This window comes from Zalophus californianus, chromosome 15 (genome assembly GCF_009762305.2).
Source record: "Zalophus californianus isolate mZalCal1 chromosome 15, mZalCal1.pri.v2, whole genome shotgun sequence".
Lineage (NCBI taxonomy): Eukaryota > Metazoa > Chordata > Mammalia > Carnivora > Otariidae > Zalophus > Zalophus californianus.
Genome location: NC_045609.1, coordinates 78,865,028 through 78,892,661, shown reverse-complemented (window position 1 = coordinate 78,892,661; position 27,634 = coordinate 78,865,028). Strand labels below are relative to the sequence as shown.

At 38.8% G+C, this 27,634-nt stretch overlaps 1 protein-coding gene across 8 annotated transcripts in view; it reads left to right on the top strand.

The window, feature by feature from the left end:
- Positions 1 to 27,634, top strand: part of ATE1 (arginyltransferase 1) — a 180,571-nt gene that overhangs the window by 20,596 nt on the left and 132,341 nt on the right. For 4 of the 8 annotated variants that reach the window (XM_027596192.2, XM_027596199.2, XM_027596191.2 and 1 more), the window contains 3 exons: positions 5,297 to 5,529; positions 7,314 to 7,442; positions 8,348 to 8,476. In XM_027596192.2, the coding sequence (XP_027451993.1) occupies positions 5,297 to 5,529; positions 7,314 to 7,442; positions 8,348 to 8,476 (491 nt within the window). The remainder of the gene's footprint in view (positions 1 to 5,296; positions 5,530 to 7,313; positions 7,443 to 8,347; positions 8,477 to 27,634) is intronic. The other 4 variants (XM_027596197.2, XM_027596193.2, XM_027596198.2 and 1 more) reach the window with 2 other exon arrangements.

Genomic DNA, 27,634 nt, shown 5'->3' with positions numbered 1-27,634 from the left:
AAAAAAGAAAAAGATAAAAACAAAAACAGAACAAAACAAAAAAAAACAATATGATCAAATATGATCAGGCTGGTGCATAGATCAGTACCACACACTAGATTTTCAGTGTATTTTAGTCTGTTAGAAGAAAGTGCCTCGTAAAATTTTAAAGAAAGAGAGACTATATGTACAATATAAGGGTTGATAACGATGAAGGGATAGAATGTGACTGTAAAGATGAAAATTATAAAAAATTTTAAAAAAGGAATTGATAAGATGTTTGAAAAAAGAAAGAAGAGGATTAAAAAAAGGAAAGAAAGAAAGAAAAAAAAGGGGGGGGAGAGAATGTGATCAGGCAGGAGACTAGAACAAAGCCATACACTAGAGATTTAGGGTATATTTTGATATGTTAGAAGAAACTATATCTCAAAATTTTAAAGAGAGAACAACTTATATACATATCTGCCAAAAATAAGGGTAACTACTATGCAGGGATAGAATATGACTCTAAAAGTGAAAAATAAAAATGTTTTTTTAAAAAAAGGGATTGATAAGATGGTTGAAAAAGGGAAAAAAATTTAAAAAAAAGTTAAAAAAAATTAACTTTGAAAGACTAATGAATTACGGTCAAAAAGCCATGAATTCTATGTGCGGTATTCCCCTAGTCCTGGAGTTCTCCTTGATCGGTAAACTTGGTCTTGGCTTGCTGGGTGTTCGTGCTGATCTTCTGGGGGAGGGGCCTGTTGCTGTGGTTCCCAAATGTCTTTGCCGGAGGCGGAATTGCCCCGCCCTTATCCGTCCTGGGTAAGCAAGCTGCTCGGGTTTGCTTCCAGGAGCTTTTGTTCCCTGCAAGCTCTCGGTACAGCTTTGGAGGACGACAGTGAAAATGGCAGCCTCCCAATCTCCACCCGGAGGAGCTGAGAACTCGGGGCCCCGCTCCTCAGTGCGCCCCCAGAGAAAAGCAGTCACTCCCGTGTCCCCGGTCTCCGGCCGCACTCCGTGCTCACCCGGCCTGTGACCGAGCGTTTCTATCTCGGGCACCCGACTCCAAACCCAGCAGATCCCTGCGGTGCGCTCCCGCGGCGCTCCTCCCAGGGGAGGGAAGGGAAGTCTCCCCGGATCTGCTGCTCGTTGGGTCCCTGCTGGTGGAATAGTGGCCCGACTCGCCCGCGGATCACAGTTTATGGCCACCCCGAGCTGAGAGCCCGCGCCTCGGCTCCGTCTCTGCAGCCGGCTTCCCCGCTCGGATCCCTGGGAGCTCTGCCGCACTCAGGCACCCCCGGTCTTTCTGTGACCCCGAGGGTCCTGAGGCCACACTGTCCCACAAGGGTTCCACCCCCCGCTTAGCCACTGGAGCGACGGCCCTCCGCGGAGCCCACTTCTATAAGTTCCGATTTTGTGCTCCGCGGCTCTAGCACTTGCCAGAAGCGGCCAACGGAGGCCCCCTCCCCCGCCGTCTATCCTCCCGAATATCGCCTCGGATTCACTTCTCTGCACGTCCTACCTTCCAGTAAGTGGTCGCTTTTCTGTTCAGAGAGTTGTTGCTATTCTTTTCTTTGATCTCCTGTTGAGTTCGTAGTGTTCAGAATGGTTTGATCCCTATCCAGCTGAATTCCTGAGACCAGATGAAATCCAGGTCTCCTACTCCTCCGCCATCTTGCTCTGCCCCAAGAGGAATTCTTGATTATTGCATTTTATTTTCCATCCTACAAAATAATTCTTCTAACAATGACTAGTTAATTTCTTCCTTCTTTTCCTTTCCTTTCCTTTTCTTTCCTTTCCTTTCCTTCTTTCCTTCCTTCCATCCATCCATCCATCTTTCCATCCATCCATCTATCATTGTGAACTCATGGGTCTAAACACATTGGCTATGTTTTAATTCTCTGCTCCTGTGGGAATTTCTCTAAGTTGGCTTCTAGGTTTTTTTTAGGATAAAATGGTAGTACTCTTGGCAGCTTCCTATGACATGATGCTCCTGGATCATTTTGTACAGCCATTTCTCCAAGGAGTCCTGGTTTCTTTTAGTGGAAAATGGTATTTGGAGATCATCAACTAGACTAGATGTGACCATTATTGGTACTGGCTTGGTCATTGTTTTCTAGGCTTTTTCAATGAACAGATGCAAGGGGTCATGAGGGGTCATGTTGATACTTACAGTTCAGATTCAGGACTGTCATATTTTTACATGTTTGTTTGACATTTGGATCTTCTTTCTTCCACACGGAGAAACCTGGTTCTCAAGGACACAGAGAGTGGTAGAATTAGAGTTAGAATATTGCAGTTACCCACTTGCTTTACCCTACTCTACATAACAGTTTAGAATAACAGTACCAACCTTATCTTCAGCAGTGTGATTACTGAAACCGTAAAAAAAAGTTTGCAGTTATTTTCCCCTTATGGTATTTCTCACCAGAAATGTAAGACAATTTTAAAATGTAGGAATCTTTGGATTTTCTCTGGAAGTATGCATTTCCTTTTTATTTTAAAAATGTTAAAAGTGTATTTCCTGAAACTTAATTAGAAATTATGCAGGTCTGTTGAACTCTATTCAAAACTCTTGGGACTAATCTAGGATCCTTGAGTGGTTTGAACCTCTGTGGGTGCCAGGTTGGTATGGTATACTGATTTTATATTGATCTGCTCCAGTTCTTTTGAAGGATCTTATTGATCTGGGGAGATCTTTATCCCCTAAGTAAGCTGAAATCCTGATTTGCTGTCTATAGCAGTTGATAATGTGATAGTACACACATGTAGAGTAAAGCAGGCGCAGTCAGGATTGCTTAGTCCAGTGAATTAATGTAAAGCTGGTCTTTCATAAAAATGCTGAAAACTTGTTTCTCAGTTCACTGTAGTTTTATGATTTGTTCATAGTTTTAAAACTTTGTAGGGAATGTAGTTTTGAGTAACTTTTAGAAAATGCAGGATTTTTTTTTTTTTTTTGCCTTGTTACCACTTACGGAGTACCCATATATGTAAAACATTGTAGGGACTGGTGGTGCATATGATAGCTGATGATAATAGAGAGCCCTAATGAAATAGTAGGTATTGTTTTGTTTTGTTTTGTTTTGTTTCTTGAAGATTTTATTTATTTATTTGAGAGAGAGGGAGAAAGAAAGAGGGCATGCACGAGTAGGGAGGAGGGGCAGAGGGAGAAGCAGAGTCCCCGCTGAACGGGGGAAGCCGACGCAGGGTTCAATCCCGGGACTCTGGGATCATGCCTGAGCCAGAGGCAGATGCTTAACCAACTGAACCACCCAGGTGCCCAACAGTGGGTATTGTTTTATGAGCTACATACGTGTTAACTCATTTAATCCTCATAGAGCTCCATAGGTAGTACTGGTTATTATCTTTTTTGTATAGACAAGGAAACTTGCCCAAGGTCCTCTAGCCAGTGACAGAGATGACCTCAGGCAGCCCATGTCAGAGTGTGTGCTCTTAACCAAATGCTCTTGTGCCTCTCAGAACAAATTTGAGGAGACAGATTCCCAGGCCAAAGAAAATTCATTCTCTAAGGCAATAGAGTAATGGTTAATTATAGAATCAGTCCTTTGTTGCCTGGTTATAAGACTTATTCAAAGTTTGTTTTTATATGTAAAGTTTGTTCTTAATTGGAAAAAATGTTAGTGAAGTTTTAATATGATTTTACTATTTGTGAACTCACTATTTTACCATCAAATTTGTTTTTTTTTTTTAATAAGATTGTTTGTTTGATAGAGCGAGCATGCGTCATCAGGGGCAGAGGGAGAGGGAGAATCCCAAGCAGACTCCATGCTGAGCATGGAGCCTGACCCGGGACTCCATCTCATGACTCTGAAATCATGTCCTGAGCCAAAATCAAGAGCCAGACGCTCAACCAACTGAGCCACCTGGGCGCCCTACATCAGATTCATCTCTTTTGACCAGTTTTAGTCTCTGGCAAGTCCCTTAACACCGTGGGTCTTGATTTTCTTTTCTATAAAATTGAGGGGCGCCTGGGTGGCTCAGTCGTTAAGCGACTGCCTTCGGCTCAGGTCATGATCCCAGGGTCCTGGGATCAAGCCCCGCATCGGGCTCCCTGCTCAGCGGGAAGCCTGCTTCTCCCTCTCCCACTCCCTCTGCTTGTGTTCCCTCTCTTGCTGTCTCTCTCTCTGTCAAATAAATAAATAAAATCTTAAAAAAAAAAATTGAACTTGCTAGTCTTGTAAAACTTCATATTGCTGACTTCTATATGATTTGTAAATACTGTTTTAGAATCTTAAAATAGCATTTTTATTTTGTTAAGGACTTTAAAAAAATTACAATTGTTAGAGAATTTGGAGAAAAGAGAACACTGCAAGAAAAAAAAGCAAAAAAAGTCCTTTCTCTACTTCTAAACCCATGTAAAATGACTGTTATTTTTCTTTCCAGACTTATCTAAATATTTTTCATGTGTCTATTTATACATAAGTGGAATTATTTTTTAACCTTGTATAATGACAAATCCCTGAAAATTTCAAAGCATTTCTAATGACTGTTTGATACTCTGTTGCTTAGCTGTTTTAAAAATTGTATAATTATTCTATTATTGGGCATTTAAATTATTTTGAAGTTTTCATTTGTGTTCGTTATTTGCCTCTAACTCTTTTCTTTTTTTGCCTCTAACTCTTAATGATCTTCTCAACATCAAGTCCTTGAAGACTCTTTGCTAGATGAAAGGGCACTCATTAAAATTCGTGGTTTATTGTAGCTAAAATTTTTATATCTTAAAGGCCTTTCAGTTTGATATTTGCTCTTTTAATTCAAACAAAACTCTCATTAACTGGAGCTGAACAAATGAGATCCCATCCATTTGTTAGATGGAGAGACACAAATACTTTCAAGTAAGCAAGGGTATTTTTTCATCAAAAAACCTGCCAGAATGTTTTCTGGGGTCGGTACTCATTTACACCCAGGTCCTAAGCATGTATCTATGTCACCAGTGCTTTGAGAGAAATGTCCCTCAGGATTGGGCTGGAAATACCCGTGTCCTGTAGTAGAAGATACTTGATTATGTTTTTTTCAACTTATAAAGGCAGAGAAGTGGATGAATATTAATTTTTTTTTAAATTTTCACAGTAAGAGCTGTGTGAAGTTTCAGTTTCAGAAAGTAAATACTTTCTTTGACAGTCCCACTTCTGAGATAGAATTTTAAGATCATCTTAGAGCTCTCCACCAGAATCTTCTGAAACATCTCCTTACAAAGCTAACCTAACTGTTGGAACTCTTTAGACTTAATTCTGTAGAATCTTTAAGACTTTTGGGGGAAAAAAAAATTTCTAGAGTCAAATGTGATTGGTCTAATATTTTGCAATTGTTTTAGGCAAAGGGGCAGATTTGAGTAAGCCTCCGTGCCGGAAAGCAAAGGAAATCCGGAAAGAAAGGAAAAGGTTAAAACTCATGCAGCAGAACCCAGCTGGAGAACTTGAGGGTTTCCAGGCTCACGGTGAACCACCATCTTTGTTCCCACCAAAGGCTAATAAATCCAACCAGCCCAAATCACTTGAAGATTTAATTTTTGAATCTTTACCAGAGAATGCATCACACAAGTTAGAGGTACTTTGGAGGGTGTTTTGTTTTATTTTTTTGTTGTTGTTGGTACCTTGATTATTTTCATTTGAGGTCATACTAAGTTGATATTTTGCTGTTTAAATAATGGGAAATTAAGTGAATTGGGATGGAGTAGCATTTGTATTTACTAGGTCAACTGCTATTTGAGAAAAACCTTTTTTCTTTTTAAGATTTAAAATAAGTACTTCATGCAGTTTGGCTACTAAAGTTGTGAAAATAATTCCAGTTTTAGCATGTTACTATGTAAGGGACTCTGGCTTTTTGTATCCCTTGATTGAAATTTAGTAGTTAAAGTGACAAAATATACTATTTAAAATTTCACTGTTAGCAATTTTGGTTAGATCCTGAAGGAGAATAGATCACACCAAGCAAATCACTGTTTTATCCATTCTAGTATCCTGATCTTCATTAAGGCAACAAATGGTAGTACATATGCGAGCCAGCAATTAGGAATTAACTAAATAGTACTAAGTTGTATGACTTTAATCCTCTCTCAGTAATTCTCTCAAACCTCTGTAGGCATAGTATGATTACTTTTAGAGTATTCCTATTATTTTTTATTTACATCCCAGATTAAATCTACATTCTTCAGTATTTGGTGTTTATACATTTTTTTCTGAAACATTAATGATAATGATTTTATTATATTCTCATATCTCAATAACTGGTCAGCCTTTGAATTTGTAGCTTAATACCATCTAAGAGCTTTGCTAAGGACCTGATATTGAAAATTAACTTTAATGCAATCTTAACCTTAGGATCATATATATTATCAGACATAAGTCTTAACAACTTTGACTACTATAATTCCTTAACTGCTCTGATTTTGGTATTGACTTTCTCCTTCTCAAATTGTAAAGAGAATTGAACATACTACTTAAAGTATGTAATAGCAGTTCGGCAGCAGGCAGCTTTTACTTTTCTAATGTAATGATACCTTGGATGGGCAGAGACTTTTTGTCCACCGTATATTACTCTTTCTTTGCAGAAGAACTGCTTCTTATGGCATACGTGAAAATTTTCCAGTTAGCCCTTTTATTATACTGCATTCGATTTTCTGTTTTACTATTGTGTTTTGCTAACACATTTTAACTGGTTAGTGAATAATCAATGTTAAAATAAGTGTTCACCATTACTGTGCAGTTACTGTTAACTCATCCTTATTTTGTTTGTGAGGAAACTAAGGCACAGAGAGGTAAATTTATTTGCTTGACCAAGATGGTGACATTGAAAATTTGAGTAAAAGAAATCTAACTTTAGGGTCTTCATTCTTAACTGTGCCATGAAATAGGAATACTTTGTGAGGGTTGTCTTTCACACTTATAAAAACAAAATCTGTAAGTTTAGAGTTAGGAGTGATGCCTGAAGAGTGTCTAGAAAATATATTCACATTTTTAGTTTTTCTGAATGATTTACTGAAGGTGAGTTGCATACAACTGGAATTCAAGAGTATTTATTTGTGTTTGTGTCTTGAGTGCCAGAAGTATCCTGCCATTTTACAGTAGAGTCAGTCTTCCGTAATTCAGTCATAGATCTTAGCCTTAAGAGTTTAGACAGGATCTGCCTTTTTAATGAGTCTGTAAGTTGGAGAAATAACTTTTTAAAAAAATTTACTATCTTGTTAATTTTTAATGTTAAAATATTATCGTATGTTTATGCTTTAATATTTGTATGGGAACTTTTGGTTCTTTTTGGGTGGGAGTAACTGTTAATGCGTATTCTGTGGAATAAATAATTAACAAACATTGTTTTTTTAACTCCTTCTGAAGGTGAGGGTGGTGAGGTCATCTCCACCAAGTTCTCAGTTCAAAGCCACATTTCAGGAGTCTTACCAGGTCTATAAACGTTACCAGATGGTTATTCACAAGGATCCACCTGATAAACCAACTGTGAGCCAGGTCAGCAGGCCAAGTGTAATTTTTCTGTGCAAATGGAACTTCCCCCTCCATTTGATACCATTGTATTATAACTTGATTTATTTGTGGTACATTTTATTTATATTCAATTTGCAGCATATCTGCAAAATGATAGGAATGTGGAGTAACGGACATTCTGAAAGTGCAAATTTTACCTAGGACATGTTAAGTGCCAGTCACGTGTAACTGCAAAGTGGAAAGTAACACGTAAAATGAATTATCTTTAAAGTTGCTATGTCTGGATGTATTTATCTAAAAATTAGTAATAGAACTCTAAGATAAAATATTTATGTGGAAAAAAGCAAAAAAGGCTTTATATTTTTATGATAAGCATACTTTGCACAACATGGTTAATAGGCTTTATCTCCACTTAAAAGTCATGTATGGACAGAGTTCATGACAGCTAAATTATACACAACTGAGTGGGACTAGAAAAGTAAGACAGTAGAATTTTTTTAAAGATAATAGAATATTTTAATAGAAGTTCTCATATGCTTGTAATTTTGTAAATCAGAATATCCAAGAAAAATGTGGAAGGGGAAAAATCTTAATACTAGTAGAGGGGACAAAAGTAGTGACCACTACCATGAGCAACAATGTTGACTCTGTGCATAGAACCACAATAGGCGGAAAGGGTAAAAAATAAAAGAAAAATAAATTGTCCTGGCCCTTAGGAGTTAAAAATTCTCCTAAGTGTTAGTATAAAGTTAACGCTTTCAGCTCTGGGCCAGTCAGCACGTTCCAGGGTTTATTTATTTCATGAAAAACTCCAGCGCTGAGCTTTGGAAGTGGATTTGCGGAGATCTTACTCTAGCCTCACCTTCAGAAGCACATCAGCAGGTAGAGATGTTTCAATAGCATTTGCTTGTATTTTCCTTGCTCTGAAGGTGAGGTTAGTACCTGTCTCCTTTGAGGACCCAGAGTTCAAGTCGTCCTTCAGCCAGTCATTTTCTTTATATGTCAAGTATCAAATGGCCATCCACCAGGATCCGCCTGATGAATGTGGGAAGACTGAGGTACCTTTTGTGAAATGTTTATTCCTATCTTGATGAGGTTGTCTATGAAGAAGCATAATATAGAACTTTTCTTTTGCTCTTTCCTTATTTGTTAAGTAAAGCTGATGATCCTTTTCAGTGTATGTAACTAAACTTTTATGAAAACAAGTCCTACATGTGAGCATTTAAGTCCCTCAGAAAAAAAGGATAGGTTTGTATTCAGGGTTCTCAGAACCTGGCGTAGTGTGTGTATGTGTTCAGTCATCAGGCTGAGTCAGCAAACACCACTGACCGCTGCTTATGTGCCAGACCAGACCATGGGCCACGGCACAAAGGGAAGAATCTCTGCCTTCGAGGAGTTGATAATCAAATGGGAAAGATGGACCAGTGAACAAACATATCTTATCAAGAAGCCGGTGGGAAAGAATTAAATATGTTGAGATTATATAGACTATCACTTAACAAGCATTTACTGAGGGCTTATATTTTCCAGGCTGGAGAGATGTAGATGAATGAGAGATTGCATAGTTGTCACAGGAGGGATATATTAGAAGAAAGATGCCAACAGATAAGAAGAATTAAAATTTGGATTTGTTTGTTTTAATGACACTGTGTTAGATTAAAAGAGAGTAAGACAAGAGTTAATGCTGTATGTTCCCTGAGAGAGGGCTGACTTTCAGGTTTCCCAGAACCTTACTGGGTCAGTCAAGTGTGGTCTGCAGACCAACCGCATCCACCTGGGATGCAGAATCTGGGGTCCCACTTCAGCCCTGCTGAATCCAAATCTGCATTTTGAATTAGGTCTCTGGGCAATTTGAATGCCCATTCCAATTTGGGAAGTGCTTCCATAAGTTCCCCATTGAGCCATGCAGCTGTGGATGATAGTGTTTACAAATAGTAAGGAGTCTGCCAGATGCAAACAGCTCCTTTTGATATTCTCAGGGGGTTTTACTCCTGAACATTACTCCTTCCTGTTACCCTGGAGATTTTGGCTTTGTGCTGCCTGCCTACCAGGTATGAATGGTTGGGCCATGACACCAGGTCATGATCTGATGTGTTTATGGGGTAAAGATTACTTTCCTGGAACTTCACCCACTTAGGCTTCAGGCCTCCATGGAGTCCAGTCCTGCAGACTAGTCCATTGCTACCAGTGTTCACAGCCTGATTGGTGCAACAGAGGGGCAGGCAGTTCCAGTGCCATTAGGGTTAGCTATTGGATTAGTAAGTAGGGGAAGCCAGCTTAGTATGGGACTGGAGGTTAAGGAGGTTTTCTGAAGGAGGTGACTTCTGAGCCAAGTCTTTAAAGGATAAATAAATGTTTGTCAGGCCAAAAGGGAGAAGGGCATTCTTGGCAACAGGACTATATGTAAGAAGTATAAAATGCCACCTATGGAATATTCTTGCTGAAGAAACTGAACCTGAATTATAAGCTTCTAGATGGAATAACCGGTTCACAAAAAATATGAGGGATAAAGGATTATTTAAAACGATACCTGGGCACTTCTGTAAGATAAATCTATAATAAACAGTGTTTAAAAGGAGGGAAATCTCTAGATTAAAAGCTATAAACTTTAAAAAAATACGTAACTACAGTACCATAATCATGCCCAGCAAGCTTAACAATAATTATGTCATCTCATGCCTAGTACATGTTAGATTTTCTTTAGTTGTCTCAAAAATGTCTTTTTTTTTAAATGTCTTTTTATAGTTTGTTTGGATCAGGATTCTTGTAAGATCTATACATCCCATTTGGTTGAACATCTTTAATTTAAAATAAATTTCCCTCTTGTTTTTAATAGCATTTTTTAAAGAAACTGGGTCGTTTATCTTAGAATTAATTTTGCTTCTAATGATACTTTTTGAAAATGTAAACACATACACGTGTGGTATCTGATCTCTCCGTATATGTGGTGTGTGTATGTGTATCTCTGTGTACGCATGTTTGACAACATACCAGTACATATACATACTTAGACTTACATGCACATGTTTCCCCCTCTTTATTATACAAACATACTATACTTGGAGGTCACACAAGAACAATATATAGAGATCTTCATTTTCTGGCTGCTGGGTACTTGAATGGTTTCTTCATTCTGACCTTTACCGGTGGCCATCTGGTGATTTCTAGTCTTTTACCCTTTCATAGTGTTGCACTGAGTACCCTTGTACATAGAATTGTTTGTATTTTTGTCACTGTGTCTTTGTGATAAGCTTCCAGATTGCTGGGTCAGTTCCTCTCCAGAGGAATTCCTTTTCACAGGGTTTGTACCCTTTTGTAGCCAGCAGTCTTATGTGAATGCTTGTTCCTCCATGGCCTTGGTCACTGAGATTTTATAAGAATTGTGAGTTTTTGCCATATACATGCAAATGAAATTTGTGTCGTTTTAATTTTCATTCCTTTTATTATAAATGAAATTAAGCATGTTTTCTTATGTTTAAAATCCATTTGAGTTTTATCTTCTGTGAACCATGTGGTCATAGTTTTGCTTGTTTTTCTAGGAGTACTTTTTTTCTGTCCATTTCTTAGAAACTGTTTATATATTAAGGACCTAAGCCCTTGGGATAAAAGTTGCAGATATTCCTCTTTAGTTTGTCATTTATCTTTTTACTTTGCTTATGGTGTTTTGCAGTGCCAAAGTTGATTATTATGCCGTCAGATAATCAAGGGACCAGAATTTGCAGACCTTAAGGTCTTGGACTTTAACCTTAGCAGTAATAAAGAATGATTGAAGGATTTTAGATAGTGGAGCTAGAGAATTCCATTTAGTTGTTAAGAAATGTATTAGGACTTGAGAGGCAACAGAAACCAAAGTTGAATTGATTTTTTTAAAGAAAGGATTATTTGCCTATGTAACAAAGAAGTTTTGGCTTCATTAGATCTCAGGAAAATACCATTAGTGTCTCTTGCTTGTGGTCTCCCAGCTTGCTTTCTTTGTAAGGATTGAATCTGATGCAGGTACATGGTGGCAGAGATGAATACTGCCAGTTTGAGGTAGGTTGTTCTCACAGGAAGTGATCTCAGCAAAAAATAATGTGCACTTCTTTTCTTATTTCAGTAAGAAGTCCCGAGGAAGGTACTGATTGGCCCAAATTTTTTTTTTTTTAAGATTTATTTATTTATTTATTTGAGAGAGAGAATGAGATACAGAGAGAGAGAACACGAGAGGGGGGAGGGTCAGAGGGAGAAGCAGACTCCCTGCCGAGCAGGGAGCCCGATGCGGGACTCGATCCCGGGACTCCAGGATCATGACCTGAGCCGAAGGCAGTTGCTCAGCCAACTGAGCCACCAGGTGCCCTGATTGGCCCAACTTGAGATACATTCTTATCTCTAAACCAGTCACTGTGACTGGAGGATGGAGAACTTTGGTCATGTCTGGATCACATGCCCCACCCAAGAGCTTAGTTGGAGGAAGGTGCTTATTTGAACCACATATTTTAAGAGGAGTGGATGAGTGGTTCCCACAATAATGTTGGCCAGGTTTTATTTAAGAGTGGTGAGACTTGAGGCAGAGCCAGTGAGGTATGATGGACTTGAAGTCATACTGGTAGGAAGAGGAGGGTGGGGATACAGCAGACACTTCGGAGGTAGAGTTGATGAGGATTTGGTGTTTGACTTGAAGGATGTTTGGGAGTTGGAAATGGAGGAGAGGGACGAGTCCAGATTGATTTTCCGTTTCTGGCTTGCATGACTAGGTAGATGATGGTGACCTTATCTGAGATAAATACCAGAGGAAGAAGAATTTGTGCATTTTGGGACAGAAGATGAGTTCTGTGTCGGCTAGGTTGAGTTTGAGAAGCCTGTGGGACAACTAACTGTGGGAAGATACTAATCAGAAACCAGCATCTGGAACTTAGCATCTGGAGAGGCTCCAGGGTGGTGGTCTGTATTTACACTGAAGGTATGAATGAGGGTCCCCTCCCCCCGACCATGGGGCTTGAACTCAAAATTCTGAGATCAAGACCTGAGCTGAGATCCAGAGTTGGATGCTTAACTGACTGAGCCACACAGGCACCTTGATTGAGGTTTTTTAAAAAAGGCTTTGTATTCTTCTGTCTGTGTGCTAGGTTATGTTTTCTTAATTTTGTTATATATTATGGGACAACTCTAGTGTGTGGTGTAAATGATGCATATTATAGGGTAGTAATCCATACTATAAAAGTGGTATATATTTTTTTAAGAAAAATGAACATGGCATTTAAATAAAATTCTACAGTAAATTTTAATTTGAGCCATTCAGATTTCTGTTTCCTTTTGTATGCAGTGAAGTGTACATTTTTAATTTACATTCACTGCTGTCAGTACTGAACTCTGGGTATGTGATTTGACCGTGTGTTTAAATAGAAATATGTAATGGATTTCTTTCCTATAGCAAAATAGCTTTGCCTTAATGATCTGTTTTATAGGGTCACATGCTTACAGCAAATTTGTACTAGTGAAAATGATTTTGACAGAATAGTACTTTGATATCATACAAGTGAGTATGGCTTGGTAATTATATTGGGTTTGATAAATCCTTTGACTTTTGAGATCATCCATAGCATTTTATTTACCTGACATCTAACTGAATTTGTGCAGTTTTCAGAGACATATGAAATGATAGTTTTTCTTATAAGCTGATTTGTCTGTCATCTCTCTGAATATAGTTTCTAAGAAATAAACGTAAAATAATACCTTGCAGGTCAAGACCCTGCACTATGCTATTTTTTTTTTTAAATAGAGATTTTTTTTCCATGCATGCTGATCATTAGCTTTTTTTTTTAATTTTATTTATTTTTGAGAGAGAGAATGACAGAGAGAGAGAGAGAATGAGAGGGGAGAGGGTCAGAGGGAGAAGCAGACTCCCCACTGAGCAGGGAGCCCGATGCAGGACGCGATCCCAGGACTCCAGGATCATTGACCTGAGCCGAAGGCAGTCGCTTAACTGACTGAGCCGCCCAGGCACCCTGTGCTTTTTTTTTTTTTTTTTAATAACAGCTTTATTGAGATATAATTCACCCATTTAAAGTATATGATTCAGTGCTTTTTAGTACATTCACAGTTATGAAACCATCATCACCAATGCCAGAACATTTCATCATCCCATGCCCATCAGTAGTCACTCATTTTTTCCTGAACGCCCCAGCTCTAGGCAACGACTATTCCACTTTCTGTCTCTGGATTAACCTAATCTGGATATTTCATGCAAATGGAATTACACAGTAGGTGGTCTCTTGTTGACTGGCTTCTTTCACACAGCATAGTGTTTTTAAGGTCCATCCGTGTTTTACCATATAGCAGTATTTCTTTTTATGGATGAATAATATTTCACCGTGCCACATTTTGTTTCTCCATCCATCAGTGGACATTTGGGTGGCTTTCATTTTTTTGGCTTTTGTGAAAAATTCTGTGTACATTCATGTACAAGTGTTATGTGGACATACTCATTTCTCTTTGGAATATATCTAGGAGTGGATTTGAGTTACCATTTAGTATAATTTCCTTGCTGTGTTATAGCTTTGTTCCCATCCACCTTCTTTATGATGATGTTATCAAATATATTGTTATTCCAACAACACAATTATGCTCTTTTATACAATTGGTTTTAAAATCAGTAGGGAAGAGAGGAGAGTATACATTTATATAAAGTAGGAGAAGTCTATGATATCAGTTCCTAGGGCTCAGCCTTGAGCCTGGCAGCGAACCTGGGATGATAGTGGTCTTCTGTTTTTTCTTACCCTGATCTGTTTGTTAGGACGTTTGTCTCTTTTGGTATCAGACTCAGCTCTTAGGCTCCCCTAATTGCTGGCCAGTTGCTCTGTGGTTTTCAGCAGTGTCCTGGGGCATAAATTGCTTTATAGTCTGGTTTAATTAAACTTGGGCCCCTTTGCAGGGCAGTTTTTGAGACCGTTCTTCAGTTTGTTCTGACCCCAAGTGGCTCTTCCTGCCTGTCTCTTTCTGTTTCTCTCTGATATATCAGGTGGGCCTGTGGTTTAGTTTGTTGCCCTCATAAAACTTCTGGTCTTCTCTTACTTGCTTATCACCAAAATCTCAATTTTTAAGAATGCCTGTAGGCTTGAACTTCCCCATGCACTGTTCCAAATATAGTTACTTCCCTTGGGAATTGGTGAGCCATTCTCTATTTTTGTGGCCTGCCCCCTTGTGCCTCATTGTGGCACTGCTCTGGAGTTAGGAGTGAACACGGTCATTCCTCTGAATGATACCCCTGCTTTATACACAGGGCGGTGGTCAGGAGCAGTACCTCTGGTCTTCTCTAGGTAAGATAATTAAATGTAGGGCTAATTAATAGGGAATTTCAAGCCTGAAAGCTGCCTTGGAGATGGTTCCATGTAAGGAGAAGGTCACGACTGTAGACGAGGTCCTTCACCTGGTGTGTTTTCATCCTAGAAATTCTTACTTCACTTGGCTAAACCCTTGCTTACAGAGAGAGTAAGCCCACTCTACTTGTAGGGTTGGCTGCCTTGAGAAACTGATCTGAACATAATACTTTGCTTCCCAGTCTTGAGTGTGGCATTTTATTTTGAAGGAACCCATTTCATTAATTATAGAGTGCAGAAGTAATTTCCCCTTGTACATGACTACAGTTTTCTGCATGATTGAATGGCCAGTGTTCCTGTGCTCGGATGCAGGAAGAGAAGCCAAAAAGTTCTCCTCTGAACAGTTTAAGTGTTCTTCTGACTCCCTTTAGGGCCTCTGTGCAGCAGCTCACCCTGGTGTGATTTTGTTAATATAATGGGTGAAACTAATTCACTTGTGTTCAAGAAAATACATTTTTTGCTCTTATGGTTGTAAAGCATTTAAAGTAAATAAAAGTCATCATAGTAACTTGGAGACTTGAAGCAACCGTATCAGTGCATAAAATCCATTTTAACTCTGTGGGTAACCGTAAAATAATCATTTCAGCACCCCCAAAAGTAGATTATTTTTTCAAAGACTTGATGAGAAGATAAATATAGATTGCTTTGATATATAAAATAGCAAGTCAGTTCTTTTTAATAACATCCTTAGAGAAGTAGCACATAATTGTAGATAGTGAGATTGTAAAGGACTTGATGAATTACTCCAGCATGTTTGCTTCCATTCCTGTTTTCAATCATTCAGATAGATAACAGATTTTCAGAAAATAATATAAATAAAATTAATGGGTGTAATTTGTGACCTGTCTTTTGTATAATACAATATAAAACCAGGCCATATGAATCTTTGTTTTTCAAAATACCACTAATTTCATATATAAACATAGGATCTTAGCTGGAATTTTATTGATATTGTATTATAGAAAATACCATTATCTAATAATATTATTAAGTGACATTGGTTCCTTAGTTTTTTTTTTAAAGATTTTATTTATTTATTAGAGAGAGAATGAGAGCGAGAATGAGAGATAGAGAGCATGAGAGGGAAGAGGGTCGGAGGGAGAAGCAGACTCCCTGCTGAGCAGGGAGCCCGTGTGGGACTCGATCCCGGGACTCCAGGATCATGACCTGAGCCGAAGGCAGTCGCTTAACCAACTGAGCCACCCAGGCGCCCAAGTGCCATTGGTTCCTTAGAATAATTAAAATTGACCTCAACTTTTCTAAACTCGTTGAAAAACAGACTGTACTCATAGCTGCAGTGGTCTCTTCACATTTCTGAGGCATTGATGAAATTGTTTTTTAAATTTTATTATGGACTTTCAAACAAAAAGGAAATTGAAAGAATAGTATACTGACCACCTGTATACTCATCACCTAGATTTAACAATAATTACTTATCCATGTTTGCCTTATCTTTTCTGTGTGAGAGTCACTTTAACTTATATTGTAAACGTGACATTTTACTCCTAAGCTTTTTAGCATGAATCTCTGAAAAATAAGATGTACTTACTCAAAACGCAACGTCATTGTTACACGTAAGAAAATTCACAATGATTTACAAATATCATCTAATATCTAGTCCTATATTTATTTATATTTTCCCATTTTTTTAAAAATTAATATCCAATCTAGTTTTTTTTTTAGAGAGAGTGTGTATGTATGTGAGTAGGGGGGAGGGGCAGAGAGAGAGGGAGAGAGAGACTCCCAAGCAGGCTTCATGCTCAGGGCACAGCCCTGAGATCATGACCTGAGCTGAAATCGAGAGTTAGATGCTGAACCAACTGAGCCACCCAGGTGCCCCCAATCTAGGTTTATATATTCTATTCTATTTATATATATATATTCTATTTGGTTATTATATTTTTTATTCTAAAACAGCTATCTGTTAAATGTTTTTTGTGGTACTACCATTTTTTGCCCAACTTTTTTGAAACTTTGATATTTACAAACAGAAAAGTTGAAAGATTACAGTGAATACCCACATACTCTTACCAGGGCTCACCAGTTGTTAACAACTTTGTCAGATTTGCTTTATCTTAATTCCTCTCCTTTTTTATCTGAACTGTTTGAGAGTAAGTTGTGGATATTAAAACACTTCACCTGAAAATACTAAGCATGCTCCTCCTGAGGATAAGTGTATTCTCCTAAGTAACCACAGTATTTATCATTCCTAAAAAATTCACAAATTCTGTAACATCACAATTCGTGTTCAAATGTTCCCAGTTATACCAAAAATACCTTTTATTATTGCTTATTTTTTTAATACAGGACCCAGTCAAGGTTCATGCATTTCATGAACTTTTATATTTATGCTGTGTTTATGCCCTTGTTACTTTAGTCTTTCTTGATTTTTTTCTTTATGACTGACATTTTTAAAGAGCTTAGGCTGGGGCGCCTGGGTGGCTCAGTCGTTAAGCATCTGCCTTTGGCTCAGGTCATGGTCCCAGGGTCCAGGGATCGAGCCCCGCATCGGGCTCCCTGCTCCGCGGGAGGCCTACTTCTCCCTCTCCCACTCCCCCTGCTTGTGTTCCTGCTCTCACTGTCTCTGTCAAATAAATAAATAAAATCTTTAAAAAAAAAAAAAAAGAGCTTAGGCTGATTGTCTGTAGAATGTCCTATATTCAGAATTTGAGTGTTTTCTAGTGATTAGATTCAGTTTAAATGTTTTTAGGTGTAAGTGATGTGTACTTTAAAAAAAACTTTCTATTGGAGTATAATGTTCATATAGAAAAATACACAAGTGTTCAGATAGATGAGTTTTTATGAATTGAACTCATTTGTGTAACAATTCTCAGATCAAGAAATTGACTACGCCCAGCCCCTCAGAAGTTGCCCTTTGTCCTTTTCCAATCATGGCCATCTGCAGGGTTCCTCTCGACTTGTAACCCTGCAGATTAGTTTTGCCTGTTCCATACTTTATATAAGTAGAGTCCTACACGTGTTCTCTTTTGCTTGTGGTTTCTTTTACTCACCTTTATGTTAGTGCGATTCACCTGTATCTGTGTCGTAGGGTGTTCAGTCTGACTGGTGGATAGTGTTCTACTTGTGAATATACCATAGTTTACCATGTCTGCCGTTGATGGCAATTTGAGTAGTACCCAGTTTGGGGCTACCGTGTAGAGTGCTGCACATGTACGTCCTTGTACATGTCTTGTAGTAAACATGGGCATGTTTCTGTTGGGTGTATACCTAGAACAGAGCTGCTGTGTCATGGGGTATGCAGACGCTCAGCCTTCAGATAGTACCAGTTTTCTCTTGAGGTTGTGCCAGTGTTTTGGCTCTGCTGCATCATCTCGGGCAGCTCACAGTGTCAGGTTGTCCCTTATTTGTGATGCTAGGTCTGCTCGCTTGGTTGGATGGAAGCCACAAGATCCCTTTATTTTTTTTTTTTTAAGATTTATTTATTAGAGAGAGAGTGAGAGGGTGGGGTGGGGGGAGGGTCAGAGGAAGAAGAAGAGAATCTACAGCAGACCCCCCCTTGAGTGCAGAGCCCTCCATGGGGCTCAGTCTCATGACCCTGAGGTCATGACCTGAGCCAAAACCAAGAGTCAGATGCTCAGTGGACTCAGCCACCCAGGCGCCCCCAATCTCTTTATTGTTGAGTGACATTTTCACCTTTGTATTTAGATCTTTCTATTGTAAAGCACGAGATACCCTAAAGTAATCTGTGGGATGATGTTTTTAAGACATTTTGAATAACCTCTTTCCCAACATGTATCAGCCAATGCCCTTTGATGTTTCTTGCCTGAATCAATTATGGGAAGGTGGGAGAGGCTGCAGAATGGTGATTTATCAAATTGAATTACATTCTTTTATGACCTCGTTTATTTTAATTTAACTTTATTTATTTGACAGGAGAGAGAGAGCACAAGCAGGGGGAGCGGCAGGCGGGGGGGGAGGGGAGAAGCAGGCTCCCTGCTGAGCACGGAGCCAGATGTGGGACTCAATCCCAGGACCCTGGGATCATGACCTGGGCTGAAGGCAGACACTTAACGGACTGAGCCACCAGGGCACCCCGTGACCTCGTTTATGACCTGAAATTACGTATTTACTGTAAAGAAGAACATTATCTCTCCATTCACTCCCATCCCCATCTTATTTCCTTTTGGTATCTCTGTGGGCTTATGGATTTAAAAAACTTTTGAAATACTATAATCCATTGCCATAATTTTTTTAATGCTGAAATTGTCCCAAATTTGGCCGCTAGGATTCCCCTCAAGCAAGCGCCTATGACCTTATGCTACGACTCCGTTGGTCAAGAATTTCCTTTTTATCTGGCACAAGACATTCTAGACTCATGTTGTAGCTTTTCCTTCCAGATTTGGTGTCCACCTTTTCTCCAAGAAGTTCCAGTTCCTTTTAGTGGAGAGTCATATTTTGTGCCTTAATTAGGATGCTAGTTATGTTCATTACTACGGCAGTGCGTGGCATTGGGTTTTGAAAGTCCAGGCCAGTTGTCTTATAGAATGTCCCAAATTCTGTATTTGTCTGAATCTTTCCTCGTGGTCTAATTTAACTTATTCCTTTGTGGCCCCGATCTCCTGTAGACTGAAAATTAAGTCTAAATCTTGATTAGATTCAGGTTTAACAATTTTGGCACGTGTACTTCATTAGGTAATTTTGTGTGCATCATATTCTGTCAGAAGATACAGAATGATGGGTTGTCTTGGTGTTGATGGTGCTGATTTTGAACACTGTGTTAAGGTGGTGAACTCTGGATCTCTTCGTTGTAAGGATAAGATGTCCCCTTTGTGATTAGCAAGTAATCTGTGAAGAGGTATTTCAGCACAGATGAATGCCCTTTGTTCAACAGCCTTTTTAGACAATGGTGTTAGTGTTCCTTGATGATGTTTGGTTGTCGAATAGGGATTTGTTCAGCTTTCCTTTTTCTCTTTTAATACATACATTTATAGCCATTTTTGGTTAAAAAGGCTGGAGGAGATTTTCCTAATCAACCGAGGATAACCTGTAGTTTCTCCTAAGAAGGCAAGGTAAATGCTGAATTCTTTCACCTTAATTAACAAATTTTAGAGAGAGGAGCTGGTGACAAATTAGTTTACCTCCCTCCCTGTCCCCCTTTTTCCCCCCACTGCAAAACCTCTGGATATTTTTTTATTCAGTACTTTATAGTCACAGTCATTATTCTTTTTGATGCTCAAACTGTCCCAAGTTTTCTCAGTGCACATTCCATCAAGATATCCCCTCTGTCCTCTGCTTTCTAGAACAGAAAGATACCCCAGTCTCATCTTAAACATCTCCCAACTCAGTCTTGGAATCTGCCAGCCATTTTTCCAAGAAGCCTTGGTTCCTTTTAATGAAGATTGAATTTAGAGACCAAGAAGAATTAGGTGGTATGAATTTATGTTGATATTTCCAATTCAAATTTAACATGTGGTGTTGTCTTTTCTGATTTTATGGTTTGTTTCTCTTTTTTATGTTTCTTGATTACATGAGCATATTTATGAACCTGGTTTGTATTATGATATACATAAAGTAGAGTCAACATTGCAGTATCAATAACAGTACTAATGACAGTTGATAAGTGCGGTTTATGATTCTTCTGTGATTCTCTTTGTCTCTAGGACATAATCCCATTCAGATGTTCCATCAGAATACTGTGTTCAGAAGTCGCATGGAATAATTTTATTTTCTTATGTGGTTATGATACCAGATTGACTTATGTTCACTTTTTTCAGTTTGTTTTGAATTTGGGGGTTTACTTCTTAATTTTAGTTTTTTAATAGGTGATGCATTTATGTGCTTCCAGAGTCACCCAAAGGGATCCACTCAGAGAAGTCTTCTTTCCATGTCTCCTCCAGCCTGTTCCCTGCCGTCCAGTAATAACCATTTTGATGAGTTTCTGGTTTATCCTTCTGGTGTTTTTGCAAAACCAAAAACAAACAAATACATATGAATAATCTTATTTTTCTCCTTTTCACCAAGAAAAATGTCCTATTGTACACTTTTTGGTACCTTTATTTTTTCCTACAAACATATCCAAGTCACAGTCCTAGCATCTCATAGAGAACCCTAATTCTTTGTTATTTCAGCTACATGCCGTTTTGTGAAAGGATGTGCTGTAGTTTATTGACGCGGTCTTCTGCTAATGGACATTTGAGTTATTTCCCTTTTTTTTTTTTTTAAGATTAGAGAGGGAGAGGGAGAGTGTTTGAGTGGGGGGAGGGGCAGAGAGAGAATCTCAAGGGGACTCCCCACTGAATGCGGAGCCCAACACAGGGCTCAATCCCAGGACCCATGAGATCATGACCCTAGCTAAAATCATGAGTCAGACATTCAACTGACTGAGCCACCAGGTGCCCCTAGGTTATTTCTAATTTTGTGCTGCTACAGGTAGTATAATTTTGTCATTATGCGTGTGTAGAGGTATTCTTTTATGGTTGATTTCACAGAGTGCATCAATGGGCAGAAGTTCATACAATGTTGCTAGATTTTGCCAAATTCCCTTCCCAGATGTTGTACCCTTTTTTTTTTTTGACTTTTTTTTCAAACTGTTTATTTTCCGTCAACCTTTTCCATTTCTATTTCCATTTTGTTTGCCTTTGTGGAAGACCAGCTTAAGACCACTGAGTGGTTGTTCCTACCCTTCCAGATGTTGTACCCTTTTGCACTCCAGTTTAGAGGAGTGCCTTACTCCACAGCACACCCTACAGAGTGTGGTCTCAGACTTTTGGTGTTTTGACAATGGGTGAGAAACATACCCTGCTTAATTTTTTTTTTTTTTAAGATTTTATTTGTTAGAGTGAGAGAGGGAACACAAGCAGGGTTCTCTCTCTCTCTCCCGCCGAGCAGGGAGCCCGACACAGGGCTTGATCCCAGGGCCCTGGGACCATGACCTGAGCTGAAGGCAGATGCTTAACTGACTGAGCCACCCAGGCGCCCCCCTGCTTAATTTTTAAATTATTGGAAAGATGTTAGAGGAAGTGTCTTATTTTGGTTAGCCTCTACAATCATAGGCTGAAATGTTTAGAGATAATTGTGTTTTGCATTTCTACTTAATACAGTTTTGGAAAACAAGTGGTAGACTGATGCTCCTGGCAACAGGAAAAAGAATAGGAGTGAGCAGTGGAGTGGATGACAGAAATGACATCATTGTGATTGTCCTGAGGAACTAGGAAAATTCTCAACAGTGTAAATTCTGAGGTTTCAAAGTTATCTTTCTAGCAAACAGCATCTTGAATGACTCATACCTTTTTTCTCGGTAGGAATACGAATCTGCTCTGATAGATTTAGTGACTGAATCCAGGTTCTTGCGTTAATAAAATATTTAAGCAGCAAGAAATTAGACCTGGTCTAATTGGTCCATATGAAGTGTTCTGTTTGCACTAAAGAGGTAGTCTTATACTTTGCCCTTTCCCCCTCATTGTGGAATAAACCATGTGACTCTGTGTGTGTATATATCTATATGTATGTGTACATAATCTCATAGTTGCATTGTTATAGAATTAAAAGAATTTTTATTTACATTTTAAGAGAAATATATATTCCTACCCTTCCCTTTTTTTTAGGTGAGGTCGAGTCTTTTACCTGGGGTAGAGTTAGGGAGGATGAAAGTAAGCCTGGCTTGAGTGACTTGCTTATAAGTCACTGTGTGCCCTTGTATTGGAACACACCCAGTGTCAAGCAGAAAGGGCCTTCTGGTGGCATCATTACTGTGCACTGCTTTTCATTGCCTGTAGTCCCTGGGGCTAGAGTAAGGGATTGGGGAGCTGCCTCCCGTAGATTGTGATTTCTCTGACTTTATTCTCCTTCGATGGTATTGACTAGAACCCTTCTTGAACTGTTTGTTCCTGGCTTTGTTGTTTGCAGTTTAACACTGCTTTTAATAAATTCCTACTAAAGATCTCTGTCACAAAAGTATTTCCTTTTGTGAGCATTCCATTCTCTATCTGATTAAACAAAGTAAGGTTCTCAGGCTTCATGGTCACCCCTGTTCTATGTTTTCATTCTTTTTTTTTTTTTTTAAAGATTTATTTATTTTTAGAGAGAGAGTGACAGCACACATGCGCAGAGAAAGGAGCAAAGGGAGAGGGAGCATCTTAAGCAGACTCCATGCTGAGTGCAAAGCCCAATGCGGGGCTTGAGTGCACAACCCTGAGATCATGACCTGAGCCGAAACCAGGAGTCAGTGGCTTAACTGCGCCACCGAGGTGCCCCTTCATTCTTCCCTCTCTGTCACACATTCATGAGTTAGTAACAAGAAAGTATAGTGGAAGATGAAAATAGTTTCTTACCTGCTAGGTGTCTTTGTCAGCACTAGAGCCCACTCTTGGCATGGGTTACACACCACGTCATCTTTGCCTCTGTTCGGATTTTTTACAACACAGCACACTGAATCCATGGATGAAACGAGTGGAAATGTTAGGCTAGGCCGTTAAGTTCCCAATTGAATAACATCAGGAGAGTTTTTCTCTATTTGGTTGTAGATAATCAGGACATTCACAGTGTTACCATTTATTGTTTTTTAAGGAAATCTTTAAAAGACTTTAAAATGAGTAATAATTTTTTTTTTGGAGTTTTTGGTTAAAAGGCTTTTTTTTTTGGAAAAAAGTTCACACATTACGTGAAAGACATATCCCTAAGATTAATAAGTAAATCTGAATGATATATTTTTATTTTTAAAACACTTTAAAATTGAAAATTTCAAACATTCATAGGATAAAGACAGTATGGCGAATCTACTGGGCTTCAGTGTTGTCAACACAGCAGCCTTATTCCCCCTTGCCACTTGTTGTTTGTTGGGTTTTCCAAAAACAGGCCCCTGAAATTATGCCCTTTTACCTATAAATACCTTTTTTTGTTTGCTGATTCCATCAGGTGGTCTTGTATTAATTTAAAACTTATGACTGGGGTTAGTTCAAACTACTGTGCTTTCCCAGAAAGCTGTTTTCTAAATTAGTTCAGAGAACTTCCTATGGGAGTCTCAAGTGTAAGGAGACCTCCTCTTCTGAAGGATACTTATTTCGGGGAAAGTTATCTTCTTTCGGGCATATATGTTTCAACAGTGTGGTAAAGAAAAGGGGAGAAGTTACTGCCCATGTTCTCCTCTAGGATTTTGTTGGATTCCTGTCTCACATTGAGGTCTTTCATCCACTTTGAGTTTATCTTTGTGAATGGTGTTAGAAAATGGTCGAGTTTCATTCTTCTGCATGTGGCTGTCCAATTTTCCCAGCACCATTTATTGAAGAGACTGTCTTTTTTCCATTGCATGTTTTTTCCTGCTTTGTCAAAGATTATTTGACCATAGAGTTGAGGGTCCATATCTGGGTTCTCTATTCTATTCCATTGGTCTATATGTCTGTTTTTGTGCCAGTACCATGCTGTCTTGGTGATCACAGCTTTGTAATATAGCTTGAAATCAAGCAACGTGATGCCCCCAGCTTTGTTTTTCTTTTTCAACATTTCCTTGGCGATTCGGGCTCTTTGACATCGCCCACAGCAACTTCCTTCAAGATACATCTCCAAAAGCTAGAGAAACAAAAGCAAAAATGAACTTTGGGACTTCATCAAGATAAAAAGTTTCTGCACAGCAAAGGTAACCGTCAACAAAACAAAGAGGGAACCCACAGAATGGGAAAAGATATTTGCAAATGACACTACAGATAAAGGGCTGGTATCCAAGATCTATAAAGAATTTCTCAAACTCAACACCCAAAAAACAAATAAGTCAAAAAGTGGGCGGGAGATATGAAAAGACACTTCTCTGAAGAAGACATACAAATGGCTAACAGACACATGAAAAAATGTTCATCATCATTAGCCATCAGGGAAATTCAAATCAAAACCACATTGAGATACCACTTTACACCAGTTAGAATGGCAAAAATGGACAGGGAAAGAAACAACAAATGTTGGAGAGGTTGTGGAGAAAGGGGAACCCTCTTACACTGTTGGTGGGAATGTAAGTTGGTTCAGCCACTTTGGAAAACAGTGTGGCGGTTCCTCAAAAATTTAAAAATAGAGCTACCCTATGACCCAGCAATTGCACTCTGGGTATTTACCCCAAAGACACAGATGTAGTGAAAAGAAGGGCCATATGCACCCCAATGTTCATAGCAGCAATGTCCGCAATAGCCCAACTGTGGAAAGAGCCGAGATGCCCTTCAACAGATGAATGGATAAAGATGTGGTCCATAGATACAATGGCATATTACTCAGCCATCAGAAAGGATGAATACCCAACTTTTACATCAACATGGATGGGACTGGAGGAGATTGTGCTAAGTGAAATAAGTCAAGCAGAGAAAGTCAATTATCATATGGTTTCCCTTATTTGTGGAACATAAGGAAGAGCATGGAGGACATTAGGAGAAGGAAGGGAAAAAAGGGGGGAGAATTGGAGGGAGAGATGAACCACGAGAGACTATGGACTCTGAGAAACAGGGTTTTGAGGGGAGGGGGGAGGGGCGTTTGGTTAGCCTGGTGATGGGTATTAAGGAGGGCACGTACTGCATGGAGCACTGGGTGTTATATGAAAACAATGGATCGTGGATCACCACATCAAAAACTAATGATGTATGGTGACTAATATAATAAAATTAAAAAAAAAAGAGGAAGAAGAAGAAAAAAGAAAAAGAAAAGGGGAGAAGGTTGCCATAGGTCCGTGTGGACCTCATGGAGTAGTGAAAGGAAGTGGTCCATCACTGGATTGTTTCCTCACTTCCGCCACCAGGTGGCGATCTAGTTCTGGAACAGAACTGTTCCAGCTGGCTCCTGCGTCCTAGCTCAGCTCTGTCCCTGGGCCAGCTGCCTAAGTTGTGTGCTCACAGCCTGTTCAGATAAGTGCTTATCTTTTGCCATTTGTTGGAAGTAATTGGCATTGAGGCATCGAATATGATCATTTTAAATGAGTCTTTGCTTCTTAGTGATTTAAGTATTTTCTGGAACTTGACCTAAAGAACCCATTAACCATTTTTCTCTTAATAGTTTTTCTCTATGTATATGAAAATAATGACTTATGTTTAGAAAAGTTTTCATTGTATCAGACTGACATTTTTCTTCCATTATGTAGGAAAATCAGACAGTCATGTATAGGCACGTACTATTTTATAAATAACTGTTACATAATTAACAGAATTTGAATGATGGCAAGTTCTTAGCATTTTGAAATATTTGTTATTTATTTTTAAGGCCAGGGATAACTTGCTTGAATAAAGTAGAAGGCTTAGACAGTTATTTGCACAATCAATCAAAAAAGCCACTTTTTATGAACAGCCCCTAAGTCAAGGGACTTGTATTGTGGTGTGTCTTAGGTTTGTTTCAAGACATTTGTCACTAACAGTAGTTAAGTTACTAAAGCTTTTAAATCACTTACCTAAATATATTAGAACAGAGGCACGATCATATCCCCAGGATAATGTTAATTTGGGGGGAGATGCAAAGAGGTGGAATTACAGCTATCACTAAGAACATTTTCCCTTTAGGAGCTGGGTGGCTCAGTCTGTTAAGCATCCAACTCTTGGTTTCGGCTCAGGTCCTGGTCTCAGGGTCCTGGGATCCAGCTCTGCATCAAGCACCATGCTCAGTGGGGAATCCGCTTGAGATTCTCGCTCTCTCTCCCTCTGCCCCTCTCTCCTGCATTGTCTCTCTTGCTCTCTCTCTCAAATAAATAAATCTTTTAAAAAAAAGAACATTTTTCCTTAAAGTTTCTTTTGTCAGTAATACGTAAACCTTGTCTCAGATTATAAAATCATAGTATTATAGGACATTAGAGATGAAAGGACCTTAGTGATTGTATAAAGTAAATTCTCTAATTTAGAGAATTAAAGTAATATAGTAGTTAGTGGCAGAACAATGTCTGCAAGGTGGTGTGTTTTTTAGGCTAGACCACGGTGCTCATGTATGAAAAAGTGAAAGCGGGCCTAAGTAATTAATATAGAATAATTACTATTCTATGCTAGTAGAATAGTGAATGAAACATTCAGCATAAGCAGACATCAGTGAATGAAACGTTCAGCATAAGCAGATTTTCCAATAATTGGAACATTTTTGTTGCTAAAATTTTATGTATTCTAATCATTTAAAATGACCCACCTTTCCCAAAATGTATGGTGTTCTTCCCTGCTGTCTCACACAGAATGCTGCGCAGGACTCGCCTACTGATAATGGTTCTCCTAGTCCCTCAGGAACGTGCTGTTCTTGCTGTATTTTGCACGCCCTCAGATGACTCCTTTTTTCTCTCAGGTGTTTCTCTATTTTAATCTTTTTCCTTTTTTTTTTGCTGTCAATTGTTAATTGTATTAGTCTGTCTAGTTTCAGCATTCTTTTTCTAATTTGTGGTTTGTTGATGTTTAGTTAAAATATTTATTGAGCACTTATGAGTGCCAGGTACTCTTCCAGAGGCACTTGGTACAGTTAGCAAATGAGTGAAGAAGTCACATAAAGATCCCTTGCTCTTGTGGAGCTCACATTCAGAGGTGGGAGTGGGTGGTCAGAGGTAGTCATTTAAAAAATAAGCATAATAAATTAGTAAATTATATAGTAGGTTAGCAGGGGATAAGTGTTAAGGAAAAGTAGAGCAGGTGTAAGGAAGGAGTAGAAATTAATTATTGGCTTGGAAACTGGATTGCCAAATTTATTGTTAGTAAAGTAGTGGTCGGGAGGAAAATGGGAAAAGGAGCTTAAGGGATTTTTCTGTGAGTTGGGGACATAAGCATTGTTTTGCATCCTCATTTTAACCTTTCTTGCTCTCTTCTGGGGTTTTGTCTTTAGTTTCAATATCTGAAATTCTGGAGTAGCTTGATAATTGACTGCTAGTTATGTAAGTATAACAGTAACTCATAGTTAATATATACATGCTTACAT